Below are 26,934 nucleotides of genomic sequence, written 5' to 3'. Positions count from 1 at the left end.
TATGAGGTAGGTAGACTGTAGGCAAGTATAAATTATAGGCAAGATTTCAAAGTTCGTATACAACACAATAACACAATAACATGAATAATGGTCACATTTTATCAGTATCATGAATGTTTCCACAGCTGCCTGCATAATATGAGATCTCGCTCAGAGGTTTTGAATGTGTCAGTGATATTAATAACCATGTTGAAATGCTACGCAGACATTTTGAATGTGTTAGTGATAATTATAACAATGTTGAAATCTTGAAATGCTACCCAGACATTTTGTAAACCACACAGTAGATCATTCAGCCACCGTGTCTTCTGATAAACAAGGCTGTTATTCGACCCTCATTTGTCTAGTTACATTCTGCACATGGTTTCGAGGCTGCAATATAAACATTGGCCGTTTGCTCATTTGCTTGTGCTGCCACTGAGCCAATGAGCTGAACGCGGTGCTCTGATACAGCATCCTTTGCGCACTCATCAGTCCCGAAGCGCGCGCCGTTGCCGCCTGATTGACATCTCAGCCAGGCAGAACCAGAATAATAGGCAACACCATACAGGTGGAGGAGAAAGTAACCCATAACAGGACTATAATTATGCTATAGTTGGTCGTATATAGTATACAGGGGGGCGCATCGCTGGACGCCGTGCGCGCCTGAGCGCATACTGTTGCTGCCGTATATATGCGCACTATGATCGCCCGCTGGAGATGTTTTGGTCACATTAATTCGCCTATCCTCGGACAACGTGGACAATCTGTAGCTGAAATGGATGCATAGCTGACACATGGATTTAGGATTGTTATTCCCAGTAATAACAATAAGAATCGCCCCTCGCCATGGAGCACCAAGCGACGGAGCAGCAGAGCTACGAAGACGTGCAGAAAAGCGGGTACCTCCTCAAGCATAAATCCATGCACCGGCGGTTCTTCGTGCTGAGGGCGGCCTCGGAACACGGTCCGGCTCGGCTCGAGTACTATGAGAACGAGAAGAAATTCCGCAGTAAATCGCCCGTCCCCAAAAAGGCTCTGAACCTGGAGACCTGCTTCAACATCAACAAGCGGGCCGATTCCAAGAACAAGCACATGATCGTCCTCTACACCCGCAGCGAGAGCTTTGCCATCGTGGCGGACAGCGAGGACGTCCAGGACGAATGGTACCAGGCCATGCTGGACCTCCAGTTCAACTGTAAGTCATTACGACGATGAATAACATGTATATTCACTCGTGCAGCTGCAGGCCCAATCGTACTGTGTTTGTTCTAAGCCTAAATGTCTTTCTTGTGTCCATCACATTCGCCTGCAGATATCGTTGTTGAAAAAACGGACTACGAGGCCTGGGATTGATAATTTAGCACCTACTGTTGATTGATATCAATTGATATCAAATACAATGCTGTGCTGTGCGTTTTTAACCAAGAAGGTGTATGACAGATGGAAGGGGTACACCACCAACCCACTCTGTTTGACCATCAACATCTCAAATAAGCTGCGGTTGAATACAATAATAGGCTGCAGATAATTCTCGGTTAGCCTAATTACATGATGTACAGTATATAGACTAACCCAGCTACCGCAGCCAATAGAACTGACACCACGAGGTCGCAATGTAGCTCTACCTATGATTTATTTCCACAGCGCCAATAGGCCTAAGCATCCTCTGAAGGTAATGCAATATAACCTGATGTGTGTTGATTGATTGATTGATTGATTGAAAACTTTATTAACAGATTGCAGAATGGGTACAATACAGTACAGCTCAATACACACAATTGTTAAGGGGATGCAGACCAGAGAAAGACTTTCGTCTTGTTTACATCAGGGTCCCCCATTTTCAATTCATCAGGACATATATGACATACATGACATACAGATAGTCAGTACTGCTACATCTATACATTTATGACATACCAGATTTGCAAATACAGTACTGTTTGTGATACAAAAGGAGTCAAGAAAAGGGAGTATATACATTTGACGTAGAAACTGTACATTGGAGGAGGTTGGGTGGGGTTGTGTGTGGGGGGGGGGGGGGTTGGGTACATTGGGATATTGACAACCATACTGGGTAATTTACATTGGAGGTGGTTGGGGGGGGGGGGGGGGAGAAACACTGTATAAACAAGCAAAACTGTACATGGGGGGGGGGGGAGAGACACTGTACAAACAAGCAAAATTGTACATTGGACTATTGACAAAACCATACTAGGTAAATGACTGTACATTGGAGGGGGTTGGGTTAGGACATTTACAGGGGCCAGTTTTGAATTGCAGTCTCCCGTAGGTGTCCCTTGAGATTGGTTTTGAAAGTGGGTAGTGATCCACATTCCTTTACAGCTTTGGGTAGGGCGTTCCACATTGATGTGGCATAATTGCGAAACGTGTTTAGTCCCTTATTTGAGCCGAATCTGGGTTTAACATGATTTGTGGAGCTCCCTCTGGTGTTGTGATCGTGGTATTCACTGACCTTTGGGAAGTATTTTGACATGTACATGGGTACCTTGGTCGTGTAGTGCAGGGGTTCTCAACCTTTCTGCTGCCAAGGCACCCCTGTGTTCAATAAAATATTCCAGGGCACCCCTACATACGATAAAGACTTTTTCGGTCCTGTCTTTTTTGCTACAATGATGATACAATGATTCTTTATTTGCCGTGCTGTCGTTGAGATGTTTTGTTGTTTGTTTGTCTTTGTTGCTTGTTGGTGAATCTGCAAATATGAATTGCCCCACGCGGGATCAATAAAGTTGTCTGAATCTGATGACAAAAGTGCTTGCTTTCAAAATAATGTTTATTTAAGAAAAAACTGAAAATCATGTATTTTTTTTTAATACAGAAAAGGATCACTAAAGTGCCATCTGTTGCAGCTGCACTGTTCTCCATAAAAATAGCATATTTGGATAAGTTTGACAATTTCTCAAAAACAGAAAATCATGTATTTTTTTTAAATACAGAAAAGGATCACCAAGTTACCATTTCTCAAAAAATATAAATAAATACAGAAAATAAGCACTCGTTCACTCAGTGGACATTTCTAGCTCAATGCGAGGTCCGCTGCTGCTGTCTAATAATACGGTCAATACGTGGGGAGATCTTTGACAAGGCAACACGCATGTCATCCTCAAGGCTCAACTTGGCCCTATATTTTGTTTTCAGAGCTGTCATGGATGAAAAGCCAGCTTCACACAGATATGTGGGGCTGAATGGTATCAACACCTTAACTGCAGCATCATGAGATACTTGGTACTCAGCACCACACTCTGAAACTAGCTCTCCAGGTGGTATCAGATGAGATTTCAATGAGTTCTTCCAAGAGTTTGGATGGAGATGTGTCAGGAAGCTTTGTCTCAATGTTGTCTGTAAAGTCTTTTTTTATCCAGAGTGACTTAATGATTTTCAGATTTTTAGAAATGGTCAAACTTATCCAAATATGGTATTTTCATGGAAAACAGTGCAGCTGCATCAGATAATAATTTTCTGTAATCCAAAAATAATTTGGATTCACTATAAAGTGCCTGTTCACTATAAAGTGCCACGTTTTGATATATTGAGCTTTAAACTTTAAGTAATTTTTTTGGAACACGCAACCTAAAACACCTTCCTCTCCCAAACCGTTCCTGCAATTGTTTTGTTGCATGATGATCATGGATACATTTATTATGTATTGTATTTTTTATGTTTAAATATCAACATAATCTGTATGTCCACCCTCAGTACATTTACTATCAATATAATATAGTAGTCTGACTTCATCATATCTTTTCAAACGCACACACATAGAGGGAGAATGCCCCCCCCCCCCCCCCTCCTTCCCAGTCCTCCTTCCAACTAAGTCCCCACCCTGCTGTTCTCTGTCGCTCTGAACAGGGCTTTTAGCTTGTTGTTAGCTTATGCTAAAGGGACATTAATTCCGGTCTTAAACACAACGTGGCCACAAAGGAATGGCAATGATTGCAAAGCATGTTATATGCATTTGACCCGTTGCGGAATAAGACAGCAGGGATTTGTTTTGGGTCGCAAAAACACTATCCTTGCTGTGTTTCAATGTCCGCGTTCCAGATCCAGACGCTACTACTGCTGAGCTGAGAGACGCTACTGCTCACTGCTCAGCCTGCTGTGTTGAGATGCATCCTTATTGGCTGTGTGCTGGAGCGGATATGAGTCACGACACCACGGAGTTTCAAAATAAGAGTATCATAATGACCTAAATGTTGCTAGCTTTCGGAGCCTAGTTATTTAGCTGGAGCTGCGCGTGGGCATAAATGAGACCCGCTATAGGATTTTCAAAATAAGACTGTTGTCATTCTATATTTTTAAAGAACATTGCCAGGCATCTCGCGGAACCCCTGGCAGCTCTCCGCGGAACCCCTGTGTGCCGGGGAACCCCTGTTGAGAACCGCTGGTGTAGTGTATCTTGTAGACCAGGCCCATTGCAAGTTGCTGTACTCTGTCGTCTACTCTAAGCCATCCTAGGTTGTCATGAATTGAAAATGGGGGACCCTGATGTAAACAGGACGAAAGTCTTTCTCTGGTCTGCATCCCCTTAACAATTGTATGTATTGAGCTGTACTGTATAGTGTACCCATTCTGCAATCTGTTAATAAAGTTTTAAATCAATCAATTCTGCAATCTACAATTTTCAATTCAATCAATCAATCAATCGATGTACCTACCTGGGTTCCATCCTAGAGGCTAATCTTTCCTGTGACAAAATGGCATCCAATGTAATAAAAAAAGTCAATCAACAAACTCGATTCTTGTACCGGATCTCCTCCCTGGTAAACAAGAATACCCTGAAGACTCTGGCAGGAGCACTCATTCAAGGGTACTACGACCATGCTTGCACCTCATGGTACCAAAGCACCTCAAAGGCACTAAAAACCAAATTACAAACATCTCAAAACAAACTAGTCAGACTACTGCTTGACCTGACTCCTAGAACCCACCTCACCCCTGCACACTTTGCCAACCTAGGATGGCTTAGAGTAGACGGCAGAGTACAGCAACTTGCAATGGGCCTGGTCTACAAGATACACTACACGACCAAGGTACCCATGTACATGTCAAAATACTTCCCAAAGGTCAGTGAATACCACGATCACAACACCAGAGGGAGCTCCACAAATCATGTAAAACCCAGATTCGGCTCAAACAAGGGACTAAACACGTTTCGCAATTATGCCACAACAATGTGGAACGCCCTACCCAAAGCTGTAAAGGAATGTAAATCACTACCCACCTTCAAAAACACTCTCAAATAACACCTACGGGAGACTGCAATTCAAAACTGGCCCCTACAAATGTCCTAACCCAGTTGTACAATAAAGACCAAGCATGGCTTTGTCAGTATTCCAATGTACAGCCCCACCCAACCCCACCCCACCTACCCAACCTCCTCCAATGTACAGTTTCCATGTCAAATGTATGTCAGTATTCCAATGTACAGTGCCCCCCCCCCCTACCCAACCCCCCCCCCCCCCCCCCCACCTCCAATGTACAGCCCCACCCCACCTACCCAACCTCCCCCAATGCACAGTTTCTATGTCAAATGTATATACTCTTCTTCTGGATTTTTTTAGTATCACAAACAGTACTGTATTTGAAAATCTGGTATGTCATAAATGTATAGATGTAGCAGTACTGTCTATCTGTATGTCATGTGTGTCATATGATGAATTGAAAATGGGGGACCCTGATGGAAACAAGACGAAAGTCTTTCTCAGGTCTGCATCCTCTTAACAATTGTATGTATTGAGCTGTACTGTACTGTACCCATTCTGCAATCTGTTAATAAACTTTTCAATCAATCAATCAAAAAACTCCTCTGGTGCAGGGCCGGACACGCCAAATTTAGGAGGGCAAGGGGACCAAAATACCTGGTTCCCCCCTGGCTCACGGTGCCCCGTTATAACAGACCGAAAAAATAGACTGCTATTCAGTGGCGTTGCGCAATATTTCGGGGCTCCCCCGCAGGTTGGACCATGGGGCCCCACCCACTCCCCTAAATCAATAATAAAGTGACATGGGATAGACATCGCGGCCACATAACGCTCTGGGATCCTCTGGTCCATTTAGGAAATCCATGAACATGAACTTGCATTGGTTTGTGATAGATTATTAGTTACTGGGTATTTCAAAGTACCTCATATTTGGTACAATTTTAAAGCTAACAACTAGGGCTTTCCAATGATATAAAATAAGTGTATGATTATCATCATAATTTTTATTATTATGGTTCATATGTAGTTGCACTTGAACTTGTTGAAATTAAACTTGGAAGATACAAATTTATTTTCAAGCACTTTCCTTGCTTATTTCAGATTTCAGACCTCTCGCACGCAATTAATGACATGTTGCGGACAGCCATACCGGTGACAATGTTAAACTTTTAGTGCCAAAGGATAAGAGTCTGAGGCGGAGTCTCAAAAGAGAATGTTGAATATGGCTGTACCAAATGTCATTTTTTAACATTTAACAACGAAGCTTTGAATGTCTATAAATTGTTTTTTTTTTTTTTTTATATAAACTAAATCCTCAATTTGAATAAAGTGATTAATCTGATTAAATTAGTTTTTTTCTTTTATTAAATCAACTTTCTTTAATGAATATAACTCATCAGTTTCGTCAACATAAATAATCCAATAAGGGCACGGTTGGTATGAAAGTGATGGTGACGTCTTATAGTATAATATTATAATATTAGTGTAGCCTAATCTTTAACTGCAACTGTGAAGAAAACCCCCATTGGTTTAAACAGATTGAATAGACAGAAAAAAAAAGATAATTTTTAATGTTTAATAAAAAATGCTAATGTTGATTTAGAATTCGAAAGTCAACATTATGATCGAAGCATTCGGTACAGCCCTAAATATTTATTGTGCATTAAAAATCACAACACACGTTACTACTAGCCAGAGCCTCTGCTACTAGCTAACTGAACCGGATCACCTGGATAGCAAGTGCAACAACGTATGTATAACGTCCGTGCGGAACCAATGTCCCAACAACCGTTCCGTGGGTGAACTCATTGAGCATAGTTGTCAATTAATGATACTAATACTAATCTATACAATCACCTGTTGAATAAATACCATTACTTTCTAGTTATTACTAAAAAACAGTATATATAAAACAGTATCTGTAGCTGTGAAAAAAAAAGTTTTATAATTTATATAATATAATAAAAAAAAATGTATGCACTGGTATCGGATCAGTATCGGTATCGGCCGATACACAAAGCTTAGGTATTGGAATTGGATCGGGAAGGAAAAAATGGTATCGGAACATCTCTACAACAGATTGTGATTTGTCCGGTCATTAACTCATTCAATGCCAAGGGGCTCTCGCCATCTCTGCTCTCTAGCGCCAGCTTTCCATTGCCTATTTTCACGACATTTCACGATCTTTGCGGATCTATTGTATATTCTATATAACTATGGAGAAAATTGTCTGGCTCATTTGACAGGCACTATTTGTAGTCCAATATGTAAAAAAAGAGTAAATTTTTTCATGTATACGTTCGCGTGTTATCCCGTGGTGAATATTGTATAGTTTCAGATTGATCCGGGCTAATTCCTGGAAGCTGAGTTATGGAGCGCTATGTGCATTTTGCGAAAGTCGTTCGTGTTGCTCGCCTAGACGCGATATTATTTCCAAATCAAAGGTATATAATAGGTATTTTGTTTAATCTTGAAGGCATCAAAGGGGGGTGGTCGTTTTGTGATGCTCTGATCGTCAGCAATGGCATACGTTTTGAATACTACATACATTGATCGTTGTGATCGATGTGAAATCATTGTAGGATCAAAGTAGGATTGATGTCATATAGTCCTTACCTTTGCTAGGAGTTATTCCAAAATGAATATTCCAATTGTCTGATCGCGATTTCCAGTATTGATGTCCATCGGATCCCTGACATGAAATGGCACAAAATATGCATCAAGTGTGCTGGACACGTTCCAAGTTGCTCGAATGAAGCGTTTCACTTGCCTGGGTCCAAATTCTCTGCCCGGACCATATAAAATGTAACACACAGTGTGAAATAAGGTTTCAAAGGGTAGGCGATACTGCCACCTAGCAGGATTTGGCCGGCATAGCACTCTCGGGGTCTCAGAATGAGTTCCAATGAAAACACAGCGGTCCGTGAGAGTGTATAGAATATTAAAATCGAAAAAAAAAGAAAAACGGACTAGTATACTTTAATTTACTGCCGGACATCAACAAACAATTCTCTCTTCATTCAATGACTTACTTCACTTCAAGTAGGTGAAAGCTCATTTTTTTAATTTTTAAAGTAGCCATTTAAAAAGAAACTGTCCAAAAAGTAGTAGGGAGAAAAAAGCCAGCTCTTTATTCTTGTCCTTCTTGATGCAGCTCTGTTGCAGAAGAATGATTTACAGTCTAACTCTGAACTAGGGCTGGGCGATAAAACGATAACGATAACTATCGCGATAAATTATTTCCTCGAAATAAACATGAAACGTGGTCGCAAAGTTTCGATATATCGATTTCCCAAGCTTGGATATCAGCACACGCGCACTAACAACCAATCAGTGAAGGAGATGGCGACCGCGAAGGAGACCCGCGGTGCACCTGTAAAGGCCGAATGAGTGTTTTTTGTTATTTATTATTATTATTATTATTATTAGTATTATTATTATCATTATCATTATTTTTATCAATAGAAGGTTACAATTTATGGGAATGTAATGATTGAGGGGAATGTTATGATTGAGGGGAAGGTTATGATTCTGTGTAGCCTGTTGGGTGGACTCTGTGGCGCTGTGAGTGGATCACCTGCACCTGTCGGGTGATCGGGCACAGCGCAGCGGAGATCATTAGATAGGTGATAGGAATCAGCTGTTGGGCGGTAGCCGATGGGGAAACCATATGATTTTCTTACCGCTTCAGGACGCTTTCGGAAACTGTTTAGATTACACTTTAAGCAATTAGACCAGGTTATATGACGTTTTAGGATCACTGTGATCAACCCTCCCATGTAACCTACTTATTCTAATTAAATCGGGTCACCACATCGGTGTCTGATAACGGAGCTTAATGTGTGGAAAACTATTTCTTTGGACGTTGAGCGCGTATGGATTCACTCCCCGTCTACACCAAGAAGCGGCATTCTGGCATGTTGCCGCTACAGCACCTCTGGGTAGTAAACAAGGCTGGCTAGGATCATTAGCTTTCACGCCGCTATTTTATAGTTTACGTGCGGAGTGGGTGTGTGGTGTGAATTCTGAGGGTACGGTTAGAGTAGTGTGGGGTATGCTGCGCCGCGGTGGACATCGTTGCAATATATTGGGGCGGAACGGAGTATTTTAGGGTGATAGTTAGTACATTGGAAACAAGGCTGGCTAGGATCATTAGCTTGCACGCCGCTATTTTATAGTTTACGTGCGGAGTGGGTGTGTGGTGTGAATTCTGAGGGTACGGTTAGAGTAGTGTGGGGTATGCTGCGCCGCGGTGGACGTCGTTGCAATGTATTGGGGCGGAACGGAGTATTTTAGGGTGATAGTTAGTACATTGTCGTGGGATACACCGCTTGCTCTGGCTAACTGTGTTAGTTCCATTCTTATAATGCATATGATCCAGTGGCGGTAGGTTGCCCCCTGGTGGAATATAATAATCTATGCACTGGGCCGTGTTTACTGCGTAGAAGAATGGCGCCGGGCATAAGAAGTTAATTAAACTTGACAGAACTTATATCGTCGATAATTATCGATATCGAGTGATATGAAAATTATTTTATTATTTTATTGCGATAACGTTTTTGGCCATATCGCCCAGCCCTACTCTGAACCCATGTTTACTTCTGCAGTCTGACATTTAGCCCAAGCTAAGTCCATTTCTGACCTGAACTGAGCTCAGCACCAGTTCTTGAGAGTGTCTGGGGAGTCATTTTAAGACCCGCCTGGTTCCTATAGACCGGGAGAGTTACCTGATAGTTTTAATACCTGACTGGTTCCTATAGACCTGGGGAGTCAGGTGATAGTTTTAAGACCTGCCTCGTTCCTATAGACCTGGGGAGTCACCTGATAGTTTTAAGACCTGACTGGTTCCTATAGACCTGGTAGAGTCACCTGATTGTTTTAAGACCCGCCTCGTTCCTATAGACCTGGTAGTTGTTTTAAGACCCGCGTCGTTCCTATAGACCCGGGGAGTCACCTGATTGTTTTAAGATCAAAGTAAAGATCAGGATATAAAACACATTTTCTCAAAGATTACGTTTAAATATTTACGAAAATGTTAAAGTATACGAATTGAATAATCTATACCTCCGTCAAAGATTATATACATACACAATACGGTTTGGCTGTATATAGGGCTGCAACTAATTACTATTTTGGTAGTCGACTAATCTGTCGATTATTTTTTTCGATTAGTCGACTAATCGAAAAACAATTATATACTTAAATTATTATAATTTAATTTTTATTTGTTTGCACTACCTATCTTTGTGAAAGTGGCTTCTCAGCTCTGGTCCAGCTGAAGACAGAGCAGAGGAACAGATTGGACATTGAGCATGACCTCAGAGTTGCTTTGAGACTCTTGTCAGGACCAAACAACATCCCCAGTTATCCCATTAGTTCCCCCAAACTTACTGTCGGTCTGTTATGTTAAGCTAAGAAGTCTTCAGCTGGCTGGACCAGAGCTGAGAAGCCACTTTCACAAAGATAGGTAGTGCAAAAAAATAAAAATAAAATTATAATTTTTTTTAATGGCTAATCGACGCAACAATTTCTCGTCAACGATCTTTTATAATCGACATCGTCGATTATGTCGACTAATCGTTGCAGCCCTAGCTGTATACTTTAGTTTTGATCTTCAATGGGTGGCTACAATGGGGGTGGAACCTCACTCCTCAGGTTTATAGATCACAGGTGGAATCTCACTCATCAGGTCTATAGATCACAGTGGAACCTCACTCCCCATGTCTATAGATCACAGTGGAACCTCAGTCCTCAGGTCTATAGATCACAGGTGGAACCTCACTCATCAGGTCTATAGATCACAGTGGAACCTCACTCCACATGTCTATAGATCACAGTGGAACCTCAGTCCTCAGGTCTATAGATCACAGGTGGAACCTCACGCCCCAGGTCTATATATCACAGGTGGAACCTCACACCACATGTCTATAGTTCACAGTGGAACCTCACTCCTCAGGTCTATAGATCACAGGTGGAACCTCACGCCGCATGTATATAGATCACAGTGGAACCTCACTCCTCAGGTCATTAGATCACAGTGGAACCTCACTCATCAGGGCTATAGACCACAGGTGGAACCTCATGCTGCATGTCTATAGATCACAGTGGAACCTCACTCCTCAGGTCATTAGATCACAGGTGGAACCTCACTCCTCAGGTCTATAGATCACAGTGGAACCTCACTCCTCAGGTCATTGGATCACAGTGGAACCTCACTCCTCAGGTCATTAGATCACAGGTGGAACCTCACTCCTCAGGTCTATAGTTCACAGTGGAACCTCACTCCTCAGGCCATTAGATCACAGTGGAACCTCACTCCTCAGGTCATTAGATCACAGGTGGAACCTCACTCCACAGGTCTATAGATCACAGTGGAACCTCACTCCTCAGGTCTATAGATCACAGGTGGAACCTCACGCCCCAGGTCTATATATCACAGGTGGAACCTCACGCCACATGTCTATAGTTCACAGTGGAACCTCACTCCTCAGGTCTATAGATCACAGGTGGAACCTCACGCCGCATGTATATAGATCACAGTGGAACCTCACTCCTCAGGTCATTAGATCACAGTGGAACCTCACTCATCAGGGCTATAGACCACAGGTGGAACCTCATGCTGCATGTCTATAGATCACAGTGGAACCTCACTCCTCAGGTCATTAGATCACAGGTGGAACCTCACTCCTCAGGTCTATAGATCACAGTGGAACCTCACTCCTCAGGTCATTAGATCACAGTGGAACCTCACTCCTCAGGTCATTAGATCACAGGTGGAACCTCACTCCTCAGGTCTATAGTTCACAGTGGAACCTCACTCCTCAGGCCATTAGATCACAGTGGAACCTCACTCCTCAGGTCATTAGATCACAGGTGGAACCTCACTCCACAGGTCTATAGATCACAGTGGAACCTCACTCCTCAGGTCATTAGATCACAGTGGAACCTCACTCCTCAGGTCATTAGATCACAGTGGAACCTCACTCCTCAGGTCATTAGATCACAGTGGAACCTCACTCCTCAGGTCATTAGATCACAGTGGAACCTCACTCCCCAGGTCTATAGTTCACAGTGGAACCTCACTCCGCAGGTCTATAGATCACAGGTGGAACCTCACTCCTCTGGTCATTAGATCACGGTGGAACCTCACTCCCCAGGTCTAAAGATCACAGTGGAACCTCACTCCCCAGGTATATAGATCACAGGTGGAACCTCACTCCTCGGGTCATTAGATCACAGGTGGAACCTCACTCCTCAGGTTATTAGATCACAGTGGAACCTCACTCCCCAGGTCTAAAGATCACAGTGGAACCTCACTCCCCAGGTCTATAGATCACAGTGGAACCTCACTCCTCAAGTCATTAGATCACAGGTGGAACCTCACTCCTCAGGTCTATAGATCACAGTGGAACCTCACTCCCCAGGTCTATAGATCACAGTGGAACCTCACTCCTCAGGTCTATAGATCACAGGTTGAACCTCACTCCTCAGGTCATTAGATCACAGTGGAACCTCACTCCCCAGGTCTATAGATCACAGTGGAACCTCACTCCCCAGGTCTATAGATCACAGTGGAACCTCACTCCTCAGGTTTATAAATCCCGAGCTCAGTGGCAGTTTTTCATCTCTGGTCATTTTTAGCATGGTGTTATTCACTGTCAAAGATGCAAAGAAAAATCATCATTTATATTCTCCTTTGTTTCATAACAATTTACTCAAGTAACAGACACAATCGATGACTAAACCTTCATATTACAAAAACCTTGTGTAAACTTAAAAATGTACGTAGTAGATTAGTTTAGGTTGAAATGTATTGTCATCATACGGCACAAGTATAGTACAACGAAAATAAATTTGACATCCAACCAGAGTGCAAATATAACAGTGAAGTGCAATAGTAATATACAATGTACAGGTGCTTAAACTGGGTATAAAATATATAAATTAGTACTACTGAGTAATAGTGCTAATCAGATGTATGTACAGAGTTGTAGTATTAATATATGTACAGTGATACAGGTATAAAGACACTATGGTAGTAAAGTCATACTGGCCAGCAGAGTAACTAGTCAGAGTAGGTAAGAGATATGTGCAAATATAGATAGTATATACAGATATGTAAAAAAAATTAATGATATGCAGGTATACAGATAGATATATATGTATACACTGTATGAATACATGTATACAGTATATATGTACGGTATATACAGCATTATTATTTTACATTTATTTTTGCTTATGAGGATGCAGGCCCTCAATTGTTGGATAAGCTGCCTTAACCCTTTCACTACCACACTACAGAAGGTTAACCCTTTCACTATCACACTACAGACGGTTATCTGTAGTGTGGTAGTGAAAGGGTTAACCTTCTGTATTGTCGCAGTGAAAGGGTTAACCCTTTGGTAGCGTGGTAGTGAAAGGGTTAAGTAAAAAAAACTTTTTTTAGGGGGAAATTATGACAGCTTGTTACAAAAATTCTTTATTGAGAAGTGATTAATTTCATCCTACTCCGCTAAAAAACTGTTTACCTATCAGCCAGTTCTACAGGATCCGTAGAATCTGTAGTACAGATGAGTGTTTTCAGGAACAGACAGATACTTTAAAAACTATGTTTAAAACCAGAGGGTACACACAGGACATTGTAGAAAAAGCAGCTTTGAAAGTAGGTTATAAAACCCAAGAAGATTGCTTACAATCTACAAGAAACAAAACTACCTCTGCACAACCTATACAGTGTGTTACACAATACTCGCCTCTAGGCAACCTTTTTAAACAAACTATTAAAAAACATTGGCATCTTCTCAGTTCTGATCCAACATTGGATAAATCTTTTCAGATCCCCCCTAGACTAGTCTACAGGAGAGCACATAACATCAGAGACATTGTGGTTAAATCAGACCTGCCTCCTAAAAAAACACAAACATTTTTAGATGACCTGCCATATGGAAACCGACGTTGTGGTTTGTGTGCTCAGTGTCACTTTACAGAAAAATGCACTGTTTTCTATCACCCATCAACTGGGAAATAGATAAAAATAAGAGGCAAAATAACATGTAAAACTACCAATGTAATCTATATGCTTAAGTGCCCATGTGGTAAGGCATATGTCGGCAAGACAACACATGCTTTAAAAACACGTATTGCTGAACACAGGAGTACGATACGGAATGGGGATGAAAAAAGCCCAGTAGCTTTACATTTTAAAAAGGCACACCACAATGTCTCATCATTAAGATACCTTGGAATAGAGAGAGTGCATCTTCCAAGACGAGGGGGAGATATAGATAATCTCCTACTGAGGAGAGAAGTATGGTGGATCCATTATCTTAAAACTATGGCACCAACAGGACTCAATGAGGACTTTGACATTAGACCTTATTTGTAAATGTAACTTATAGAGGGAGACAGTCAATAGATAGACTTTGTTTTTTTGTTTTTGTTTGTGTTTTCAGTGGCTAGGACCTGGACCGGGTCCAAAGAAAGTACCTTACACACTGCTGCCTAAATTATGTCTAATACTGTGTTTAATATATGTAATATATATATATATTTCTCAAAAAAATTCTTCTAAAAAATGTCAAATGGAAAAGAGAAATTGTTACGTAATCATGTATAAATGTATAAATCATGCAAGTCTTGGGACCGCCCCTGATCACCAGGTGGGGCTGATATGTAATCTATTTAATTTCCTGTATAAAAAGATGTAATTTTTTGTGTTGCATTTATACTTGAAAAAGACCGGAAGGGTCGGTCGAAACGTTGTATCCACTGCTATTATTTTGTCAATTAAAACACCTTGGAGCATCAAGTGAGTTGCGAGCCCCGCTTTGTTTTATGTATTACTGTTTTTACAGTTTGGCTCAGCACCAAGAAACGGAGGATGTGCGTTATTTATTTTTTCTGAGGATTTGTAGCTTGACCAATAAGCGGTGACCTCGTCACCTCAGAGGCAGCTTGACCAATAAGTGGTGACCTCAGAGGCAGCTTGACCAATAAACGGTGACCTCAGAGTAGTGATGCACCGATGTGAAAATTGTGGCCGATACCGATAACCGATATTAATATTGCTGTTCTGGCCGATACCGATATTTACCGATGTCGATATCTCTGTATAGAAAACACTTTTTTATGATAATCAAATAAAGAGCTATTTTCCAAAACGCATAATTTTTTTACTTTTGTAACTTATTTTCAGAAATGACTGATATTTTGAAACTATTTAAGGCCAAAACATGTAAAAAAAAATTTAATACCGGCCCTATCTTGATATCGGACCGATGTGTAAAAAAACGGCCGTATCGGCCGATATATCGTGCATCACTACCTCAGAGGCATCCTTTTTCCAACCCATTTGTATTGTTGGCATTTAAATGATCTGTTGTCTAGAAAGTATGTTCATTAGAAGTGACTTCTAGTTTCTTGTGGTGTAATCAGTTAGTATAACACAAACACTGGTAGGTTTATTGTTCACGGTCACCCAGAGTGCACCTGTGTCCTGCGTTTCAACAGAGCACAGGGACCTGTGGTGTAAAGGTGCCAGTGGTGTAAAGGTGCCAGTGGTGTAAAGGTGCCAGTGGTGTACAGTTACCTGTGGTGTAAAGGTGCCAGTGGTGTAAAGGTGCCTGTGGTGTACAGTTACCTGTGGTGTAAAGGTGCCAGTGGTGTAAAGGTGCAGGTGGTGTAAAGGTGCCAGTGGTGTAAAGGTGCCAGTGGTGTACAGTTACCTGTTGTGTAAAGGTGCCAGTGGTGTAAAGGTGCCAGTGGTGTACAGTTACAGATACAGCACTCAAAACTCAAACCTCTCATGCGCCTCTACCACTCCTCCACCACTGCACTCCAAACTGATTGTGTGACTCCTATTGTTCTTGACCGGGCCAGATTTCACACCTCCACTTCCTCCCACAGGCTGGGCAGATTTTCATCTTACATTTTTATTCGTCCCAAATGTCCCAGGCCCATCAGATTTCTTAGCTTTTTTCACTGTTTACTTATCATGCATTGCAACTAGAGATGTTCCGATACCATTTTTTCCTTTCCAATCCGATTCCGATACCTAAGCTTTGGGTATCGGCCGATACCGATACTTATCCGATACCAGTGCATACATTAAAAAAATAAAAAAATATTATATAAATTATAAAACGTTTTTTTTTTTAATACAGCTACTGTTTTATATATACTGTTTTTTAGTAATAACTATAAAGTAATGGTATTTATTCAACAACAGGTGATTGTATAGATTAGTATTAGTATCAGTAATTGAAAACTATCTCAATGAGTTCACCCACGGAAAGGTTGTTGGCACATTAGTTCCACACGGACATTATTCGTTGCTGCACTTGCTTCCACAAGAAGGCTCCGTTTAGTACCAGAGGCTCTGTTGTTGTGATTTTTGCACAATAAATATTCAACATTCTCTTTTGAGACTCCGCCTCAGACTCTTATCATTTGGCACTAAAAGCTAAACATTGTCGCCGATATGGCTGTCCGCAACATGTCATTAATTGTGTACGCGACGTGCAATTGTGCAATGACAACGTTACCGTGAGCTATGTTAGCTAGCATGAGCTACCGCTATATGGAAAGACTGTAACGTTACTGCCGGTGACATTGTGATTTAACTTGGAATACTCCTTTGCCAACTTGCTGTACTTTGCTTGCAGATCTGCAGCCATTATTGCTGGATTATGTGAATAGCCCCAACTTTAGCCAAGGTAACGTCAAAGCTAGCTTTCGGTTAGCTGTTCAATGCTAATAACACCAGCCACCAAGCGAACTCATCAGAGCTCCCCGTCAACAGCGCTGTCGGGACAATGGCATTTTAAGAAAGTATCTGCTCTGCTGTTAATGGCAATTGACACTTTAATTCACGGTCGATTAAGCACACGTTTGTTTTATAATGCTCACCCAGCGAAGTATGAGTATATAAAGTATCTACAGAGCCCAACGTCCGCAGTGTTGTTGATAAATTACGTCATGGTATCGGAGCGCAACATTAGAGGGTACTCGCCGATACCAGCATTTTAGGCAGTATCGGCGGCATTTCCGATACTGGTATCGGTTAGGGCTGCACGATTAATCGTTTTTTAATCGAAATCGCGATTTGGAATGATGCAATTATCAAATCGCCAAGCCTGCAATTAAAAAAAAAAAAAAAAAAAAAAACATTTTTTTTTTTTTTTTTTTTTTTTTTTATTTAACCAGGAAGTCCCATTGAGATACAAGATCTCCTTTGCAAGGTAGACCTGGCCAAGATGACAGCAATAACATTTGCAATACATCACACAGCAATAAAATGTGCGATACATCACACAAGAACATAATAAATGTGCATGTATACAATACATCACATGTAAACACAAAGCAGAATAGTCTACATGATAGTAAAAGTGTATAATACAGGGTAATACAGTAATTTTGCAGTTGGGACCCGACTACACAAAGCAGCAACATTCTTCTTGTACATTTTTTTTTAAATATGTTATAATCGCATCGCAAATCGCAATCGCAATATCTGTCAGAATAATCGCAATTAGATTATTTCCCAAAATCGTGCAGCCCTAGTATCGGTATCGGAACAACTCTAATTGCAACACTAATATATGGTCAGTACCCCAAGTCAGACTGCCCATATAAAAATTATTTTGGGGGTCTGAGGGCAGTAGCCCCCGACCCCCTCCCTGGGGAAGCACTTAAGTTAACTACCCTCCCTTTGTTCCCCCAGCCAACAGCCCCGGAAAATTAACACCTGAGTAGACTTAAGTGGCACACAAGCAGCAACAAGCAGCAACAAGCAGCAGACAAGCAGCAGAATTGGTTTGATTTTTGAGCGCTGCGTCTGTACCTGTGGTGTAAAGGTGCCAGTGGTGTAAAGGTGCCAGTGGTGTACAGTTACCTGTGGTGTAAAGGTGCCAGTGGTGTAAAGGTGCCAGTGGTGTACAGTTACCTGTGGTGTAAAGGTGCCAGTGGTGTAAAGGTGCAGGTGGTGTAAAGGTGCCAGTGGTGTAAAGGTGCAGGTGGTGTAAAGGTGCAGGTGGTGTAAAGGTGCAGGTGGTGTAAAGGTGCAGGTGGTGTAAAGGTGCCAGTGGTGTAAAGGTGCAGGTGGTGTACAGGTGCCAGTGGTGTACAGTTACCTGTGGTGTAAAGGTGCAGGTGGTGTACAGGTGCCAGTGGTGTAAAGGTGCCAGTGGTGTAAACGTGCAGGTGGTGTAAAGGTGCCAGTAGGGCTGGGCGATATGACGATATTATATAAATATCGGGTACAGTTCATTAACGATACACTTTTTAAACGTATCGTGGATATCGTGATGTTTTGCCCAAGAGGCTTGTGTTGCGTCAATCTGGTCCACACGTTGACACTTTTGAACAGCGCCGCCCCACACACACACTACTGCATCAAAAGTTACTACTTATGATAACAAAGGCATTAGTTTTGTGGCATTGACGTTATATAGTTACACTTTCAATAACATCAGCGTATTTACATAGCAACGACCGAGGTCGACCTAGAATAGATATAGCAAGCATTAGCCGTTCATATCTCAGCCCGTGCTGACTCCGTTGTGCCCATTCTGCGGTCTGTTAATAACGTTTTCAATCAGACAGATGTATGGAAAGGCTTTTATTATAACATCCGTTGCAGTAAAATCATTATGCCTCCAGTCGTTTAGTCATTCTGCAGAGCTAAAAGCTAAACGTCGGCCGCGGCGAGCTACCACTGCCATTGTTGTTTTCATTGAGCTCTCCAATGGCGGAAGTAAAAAATGAATACGCGCTTGCCGATTGGTGCTAAGAACAGCAGGGCGGGTGCAAGCGATGTGACGTAATTGGCAGACGCGACTGTCAATCAAAATGATTCTGTTTGCCGACTGAATGAATATAAACGTTATTAACAGATTGCAGCATAGGTACAATACAGTACAGCTCAATACAACAACAGTCAACAGTGGACTGGAGGATGCAGACCAGAGAAAGACTTTCGTCTTGTTTACATCAGGGTCCCCCATTTTCAATTCATCATATTTCATATCTAAATCATATAATATCTCATTGCTAAATATATGCAATATATAATCTAATAATCCAATAATCTAAATCTAATATATAATATAAAAATGCTAAATGCATGGGTATTTTATTTTGTCTTTAATGTTAGCTTGCAAACTCAAATACTGTCTTGGTAAGCCTCATAATGAATTGTTTGGGGAAAAAAAGAAAAACATTGTGATGCGTATCGTGTATCGCCGAAAGGTCAGAAAATATCGTGATATCATATTTAGGCCATATCGCCCAGCCCTAGGTGCCAGTGGTGTAAACGTGCAGGTGGTGTAAAGGTGCCAGTGGTGTAAAGGTGCCAGTGGTGTAAAGGTGCCAGTGGTGTACAGGTGCCAGTGGTGTACAGGTGCCAGTGGTGTAAAGGTGCCAGTGGTGTACAGGTTCCAGTGGTGTACAGGTGCCAGTGGTGTAAATGTGCAGGTGGTGTAAAGGTGCCAGTGTGTAAATGTGCCAGTGGTGTACAGGTGCCAGTGGTGTAAATGTGCAGGTGGTGTAAAGGTGCCAGTGGTGTACAGGTGCATGTGGTGTAAAGGTGCCAGTGGTGTACAGGTGCATGTGGTGTAAAGGTGCCAGTGGTGTAAAGGTGCATGTGGTGTAAAGGTGCAGGTGGTGTACAGGTGCCAGTGGTGTAAAGGTGCATGTGGTGTAAAGGTGCCAGTGGTGTAAAGGTGCCAGTGGTGTACAGGTGCCAGTGGTGTAAAGGTGCAGGTGGTGTAAAGGTGCCAGTGGTGTACAGGTGCATGTGGTGTAAAGGTGCCAGTGGTGTAAAGGTGCATGTGGTGTAAAGGTGCAGGTGGTGTACAGGTGCCAGTGGTGTAAAGGTGCCAGTGGTGTACAGGTGCCAGTGGTGTAAAGGTGCATGTGGTGTAAAGGTGCAGGTGGTGTAAAGGTGCCAGTGGTGTAAAGGTGCCAGTGGTGTACAGGTGCAGGTGGTGTACAGGTGCAGGTGGTGTACAGGTGCAGGTGGTGTAAAGGTGCCAGTGGTGTAAAGGTGCCAGTGGTGTAAAGGTGCCAGTGGTGTACAGGTGCAGGTGGTGTACAGGTGCAGGTGGTGTAAAGGTGCCAGTGGTGTAAAGGTGCCAGTGGTGTACAGGTGCAGGTGGTGTACAGGTGCAGGTGGTGTAAAGGTGCCAGTTGTGTACAGGTGCAGGTGGTGTACAGGTGCAGGTGGTGTAAAGGTGCCAGTGGTGTAAAGGTGCCAGGTGGTGTACAGTTGCAGGTGGTGTAAAGGTGCCAGTGGTGTACAGGTGCAGGTGGTGTACAGGTGCAGGTGGTGTACAGGTGCCAGATCTATATCTGTTCTGCTGGAGCTTGTGTTTTTCTGCCTATAGCTCTGCATGCCGTGTGCTTAACCTACATTTGATCTGGTGTCGCTGTTAGAGAGAGAGAGAGGGCCACATCCTCAGTATGTCCTCATCAGTGATGCCACAGATTACTTGTAAAAGTAATCTGATTACTGATTACTGATTACTCCTTTAAAAAGTAATCTAAGTTACTTTACTGATTACTTGATTATCAGAGTAACTTAGTTACTTTGAAAGTAACTATAGGTTACGAAGTCGTCGTCGTTCCCCCAACAGTTTTTTTTAAACGCTTTATTGAAAGTGCATAAATTGTTTTTAACTTGTTTCTCTGCACATAACGTAAATTGTTAAACTAGTGCTTCAGCTTCTGTACCATCAAGTATGGTAAAGCAACAGTCTATGATGCTCACAGCATTAGAGCAGCCAGCCAGTGGTTTTACAAAACCAGTGTATCACATCTAACAAATGCAGGCTGAACTATTCAATTATATCAACTGTAACTATTAAATTGTTTTTATAAATGTCTCTCTATAAACATACAATCAGTCTCTCTTTAACATGTAAATTAACTGTAAATCTGGCAAATAAGAGCTTTTGCTCTGCCACCATCAACCCTCCTGTACCTAGTCGAAGCGTCGGCTAGTGTTGTGATTCCAGATGCTTTCAATGCAATTGGATGTGCTGTTTTTAGCGGTAGACAGTATTTTGTTTCCTCCGCATATGAATGTTGTGAAGTAGTGACTGGGCCTACGTTTAGATGAGCGTTTTGGGATGGAAGTCTGAACAGAAACCGCAAAAGTTTCACTTTTAATTTTGCCAAGCGTTTTGGGGTGGAATTCTCCGGACGACGGAGCCCTGCTGTCACACGATTGGCGCATATGTCACATGACGTGCTGTGAAGACCCGCCCTACTCTGCCTCTGATTCGCAGACTGTGGATGGGGAATGTGATTGGACCAGAGCAGAGTCACTCACAGACAGAGGCTCCAGTCACGCCGCGGGACACATTCTTGTATTTAACCCTTTCACTGCCACACAACGTCACTGCCAAATAAGAAAAACAGCTCAAAATGTATTTTTGACTGTCGAAAACGAAATAAAATACTGCATTCCGCCTGCATTATGAATTTATGATGAGATAGTAACGAAATAGTAACACACAGCCACTTGGACAAGTAACTGCAATCAGATTACTGGCTTTTAAATATTAACGCGTTAGATTACTATTTTCGGGGAAAAGTAATCAGATTACAATAACGCGTTACTTAGTAACGCGTTACTGGCATCACTGGTCCTCATCCCTCATATTCAGACTACTGTCACCATGCGATGGATGAGCACCTACTCACCCCCCAGCTGGTCTCTTAACCCTTTCACGACCACACTACAGAAGGTTAACCCTTTCACTACCACACTGTAGTGAAAGGTTAACCTTCTGTAGTGTGGTAGTGAACTGGTTAAACTTTACATTGTGTTTGAGTCATTTGTAGGGCTGTCTCCGACTATGGATTTGTATAGTTGACTTTGATTGGCTGAAATTTGCCGATAGTCGACTGATAGTCGACTATAAAAAAAACTAAAATAATTATAATATATATATATATATATATATATATATTTTTTTTTATCATTCCATTTGGGCTGTGGGGGGTGCTTAATGTCTGAAGGAGTCGACTGAAGGCTTCTTGTCCTCTGCGAAAGCATGCAATTGGTCTACTGACTGATGGATACATCTTGATATTTGTCTAGTGTGTTCATTAGATGGGTGAAATCCTCTTTCAGTGCCTCTGTGCCCATTTCTTAGGCAGTTATCGTCTCTGGTATGCACACCATTAGTGTGCATTCGACTAAGAGGTTGGCAGTCGACTACGTCTCCTTTTGATGGATTAGTCGACTATTCGACTAATCGGGGTCAGCCCTAGTAATTTGTGATGAAGCCAAAAATAAAAATATACAGCAAGAGCCGAAAGGTCAAGTCAAATGTAACATCTAGCTTATAGGAAAAAGATACTGCTGAACCATTATATGCTTGCTAAATTTGCTACAGTGTCGCTACTCAAGATTGACATTAGGCAGTGGCCTTGTTATTTCTTCAAGGGATACTGTTATATAAAGTACAACATAAGGTCTAAATAAAGTGTTACATTATAGCCTGACCTACATAGAACAGGGCTGTCCTCAGGTAAATAAATGATTAGTCGACTAATAGTCAAGGACCTTTCCAGTAATCGATTGGTTGGTTTAATCGAAAAATCTGTAAAATTAGAGTTTCCCCATTAAGTCAAGGGGAAGGGGTAACTAACAACATATGATGATTGTGATGTAACCTGGGATAAATGAACCAAAGGAAGAATAAACCAATGCCAACAACAAATTAGGTGAAAGAAAGTGATATATTGTGCAGGAAATATTTACAGTGTATCCAATAACATAATGACATAGACTAAATACACAACTAACAAGGGGATCAATTAAATGGTGGATTTTGGAGACACCCGACCAAGGGGTGGGGGGAGGCAGACTATTAGGGAATAGACTATCTAACTATACAAGAACAAAAAAAGACAAATAAAAACACACTCCTGACTACCTACAATAACTACCCAAAATATACCCAAAACATAAAAAGGGTGACATCACTCCTGACCTAGTGTGTCTAGATATTACTAACTGTATTGGGCCCCTTACCTGCTCCAATTCCCAACACACATACATGAATGTAACAATCCATTAATATCATTATTCTCTGTCATTGTTTTTAGGTAAAACCCCTGATGACTGTGGCAGTAGTGGAGAGTGTGGCATGCCCTCCCCCAGCCCAACGTTCAAGGAGGTGTGGCAAGTGAAGGTGTGGCCTAAGGGTCTGGGACACGCCAGGAACTTGGTTGGTGTCCACCGGCTGTGCTTAACCGACAAGACGGTCAACTTCGTCAAGCTCAACTCCGACGTGGCGGCGGTGGTTCTGCAGCTGATGAACGTGCGCAGGTGCGGGCACTCTGAGAACTTCTTCTTCATCGAGGTGGGCCGCTCGGCGATGACGGGCCCCGGGGAGTTCTGGATGCAGGTGGACGACTCCGTCGTGGCTCAGAACATGCACGAGACGCTGCTGGAGTCCATGAAAGCCCTTAGTGAGGAGTTCCGCCAGCGTAGTAAATCCCAGTCGGTGGGAACCTCGAGCTGCGGAGGCACCACCTCCAACCCCATCAGTTTCCCGAGCCGTCGACATCACGCCCATCTGCCTCCCAGCCAGGTGGGCTTCTCCAGACGAGCGCGCACCGAGACCCCCGGAGCGGGGGGCAACAGCAGCACCAGCACTTCGCCCACACTGCGCCATGGGTTCCCGAGAGCACGGACTGCCAGCATCGGAGGCAGGTCGGAGGAAGGCGGAGCATGTGCCAAGGGGACGTGGGCCAGCTCCAGCCCAAGCCTCAACGGGTCCTGCTCTACTACGCCCACCCTGAGGCCTAAGCCGACCAGAGCACCGACCCCAGCTAAGATCACTCTCAGCCTAGCGCGTTATACACCTAATCCCACCCCCTCCCCGGCCCCAAGCCTGTCCTCCAGCTCCGGTCATGGGTCAGAATGTGGCTTAGTTGGAGCGGCTGCGGGAGGCATGACCATCTGCTCCTACAACCGCGTCCCTCAGAGAGTGTCCGTCTCTGGTTCACCGAGCGACTACGGCTCTTCGGATGAGTACGGCTCCAGCCCCGGGGAGCACTCCTTGCTCGTCCCAAACATGTCCGGAGGATCCCATCACGGAGAAGGCTCCACCAGCTACATAGTCATGGGACAGCGAGAGGGTCTCCTCGGCTCCCACCACCAGCGCCCCCAGGGCCGGCGGATTCTGCGCCGCTCCTCCAGCAGGGAATGCAAGGCGGAGCGCCGGCTAAGCAAGAGGGCCTCTCTGCCCCTCGCCGCCCAAGACCGCCTCACCCCGCGAAGGAAGGAGGATGACGATGGTGATGATGAATATGCCATTATGTCTCGGACCGCAAACAAAGAGAACTTTGTCTTGCATCAGGGCTCGGGAGGTCCGGCAGCGGGGGGTCGGCAGGTCAACGTGGCAGGAAAGTCGAAGAAGAGGGCCGACAAGGGCAGGTCAGACGAGGACGCCACGGGGCATGTGGATAGTGGATACATGTCAATGCTGCCCGGAGTGACGGCTCCTCCCCCTGGTTCACTTCCCCTCTCGGTGAGGGTGTCGGATGCTGGTGCTAAGCCTGGGTTGTCTGACGACGAGTACATGGCCATGACCCCCAACAATAGCGTGTCTCCCCCTCAGCCCATCCGCCAGACCGCCTCCGAGGGCTACATGGTCATGTCTCCCAACGGCAGCTGCTCCACAGACTCGCACGGACTGGTGACATGGGGGAGCCGGGGCAGCGTGGAGGGCCGGGTGGGGGGTGTTGACGGCTATGTGAATGTCTCGCCCACCAGCGTTCGCTCCGCCTCCAGCACGCCCCCCTCCCACCCCCCTGAGCAGCACCCACTGCAGCCCAAAACCTCCTACTCCTACTTCTCATTGCCACGGTCCTACCAGCACACTCTTTCCACCCGCTTTGAGGACGACTTAAGCCAAGGGAAGGGAAAAGAGAACAATGGCAGCCTTGACGGCGCGGCGAGGTGCGGCCAAGCGAGGTACAGCAAGCGGAACAGAGTAGGACCCGCGGGAGGCTGTCAACTCTCCCTGTCCTCCTCATCGTTTTCTTCCAGCTCGGCCAGCAGTGAAAGCTTGGAGGAAAAGTCCATGTCGACCGCAGTGGGGAGAGGGTTAAGTTTATTACGCATTGAAGCGGAGTACAGGAGTGTGGGAATACGAGTGAAAGACAGAAGTCACCAGCAAAAGCGAGTGTCGAGCAGCAAGAGCCCACAGCAGCAAAGGAGGGGCCGTCCGCTCAGTGTGTCCTTGGACATGTCGAAAGCTAACACCTTGCCCCGGGCCAAGGAGAACCTCCTGCCCACAGCGGCGTCTCAGAGCCCTGGCGACTATGTGAGCATCGTGTACGGGGGAGACGGCGAGTACGGAAGAGGGAGCGAACACGGCAGATCGGTGATTCACGGGACTCTCAGGCCATCGCACCAAACAGTCCTCTGCCACAACGGCTCCGCCAACCTCCCCCGCAGCTTCTCGGCACCACTGGCCACCTCCACCGAGTACGTCAGCATGGACTCTGTCAAGTTGTCGTCCCCCCGGACTCCCGTCAGATCTACATTCAGTGCACCGCAGGGCCCGAGGCCCGCCGTCGTCCCCAAGGCCAGAGATGAACGCGGTAGGTCATTGCCTGTGGCGGCGGAAGGTAGTCCGAGGTACAGAACGAACACGACAACAGTGCCAACAGACATCCTCAGCCCGTTCACAGACTACATGGCCACAGCCTTCGGCAGGGCTTCAGACTCCCCCGCTCACTGTTCCAATGTCGCGACAATAACGACGATGACGCCAGCCATCCATTCGGGCCACGTCTCATCTATGGAGCAGGAGCAGGGCTTTGGCTTCTCGTCGCCCGAGCCGAGTGGCAGGCCGGTCAGAGGCGACCAGCGCGGGCGAAGGTGTCACCGGTCGGAGGCCTTCGTTGCGTCCCCATCCGCGCCGCACCACTCGCCCTCTTCAGCGTCCCAAGTGGCGGGTCATCGACGTGGCCCGGAGTGCTTGCCATGGGAGAATGGACAGCCGGCATTGTCCTCTGCCTCGCCGGCCCAGGCCTCCTCCTCCTCGTCTGCCGAACAAGGCCTGAACTATATTGACCTTGACCTGGCCGTCAGAGAGAGCCCTCAAGCTGGAGTGGAACGCTCCTCCTCCTCCTCCACCACCTCCTACACCGTAGGAGGAGGTGGTCTGGGGAGCGGCAGTGGCTCTAACATCAACACCTACGTCAGTATTGATTTCTATAAGTCCGAGGAACTAAGAACACAGCAGAGCAGTAGAAAGGATGGTCAAGGTAAGGGCTACTCGATCTGTAAAACTATTTCTTAAATGCTCTGCTCAGCAAATGGGTAGATTAGCCATTAAAGAAAATAATTGGTTGTGCATGACCACTTAATTTTTTTTGTTTGAAACACAAAACAGCTCAACATAAATACAGTACAATACAGACAAAACAAAACACACAAACATAGTACAATACAGTACAATACAGACAAAACACACTAACAAATCAAACACTTCTACATCCAGTCATATAGTCTATTCTCCAGATATGTCCTTATAAAGATCCAGGGACCGTCCTCTCCATGGTCATGTTCAGCGAGCGTTGAAGCTGCTCGTTCCATTGTCAATAGGTCCATGAAATCTCTCATCCAGGTGTCAATGCAATTACAATTTGTTTTTTGTATCTTCCAATTCAACATAATTGTACGCTTAACTGACAA

At 44.1% G+C, this 26,934-nt stretch overlaps 1 protein-coding gene across 1 annotated transcript; it reads left to right on the top strand.

The window, feature by feature from the left end:
• Positions 1-828: 828 nt before the first annotated feature.
• LOC311233503 (insulin receptor substrate 1-B) lies at positions 829-26,820 on the top strand (the record flags this gene model as incomplete). The annotated part of the gene is made up of 3 exons (XM_084320470.1): positions 829-1,177; positions 23,328-26,504; positions 26,783-26,820. The coding sequence occupies 3 exons, from the start codon at positions 829-831 to the stop codon at positions 26,818-26,820; spliced, it is 3,564 nt and encodes a 1,187-aa protein (XP_084176596.1).
• Positions 26,821-26,934: the final 114 nt, after the last annotated feature.

The sequence above is a fragment of the Notolepis coatsorum genome (assembly GCF_963971535.1).
Source record: "Notolepis coatsorum genome assembly, chromosome: 8".
In the NCBI taxonomy this organism is placed as follows: Eukaryota; Metazoa; Chordata; class Actinopteri; order Aulopiformes; family Paralepididae; genus Notolepis; species Notolepis coatsorum.
The sequence above is the reverse complement of the archived record's forward strand: the minus strand, read 5'-3'. Positions and strand labels throughout refer to the sequence as shown.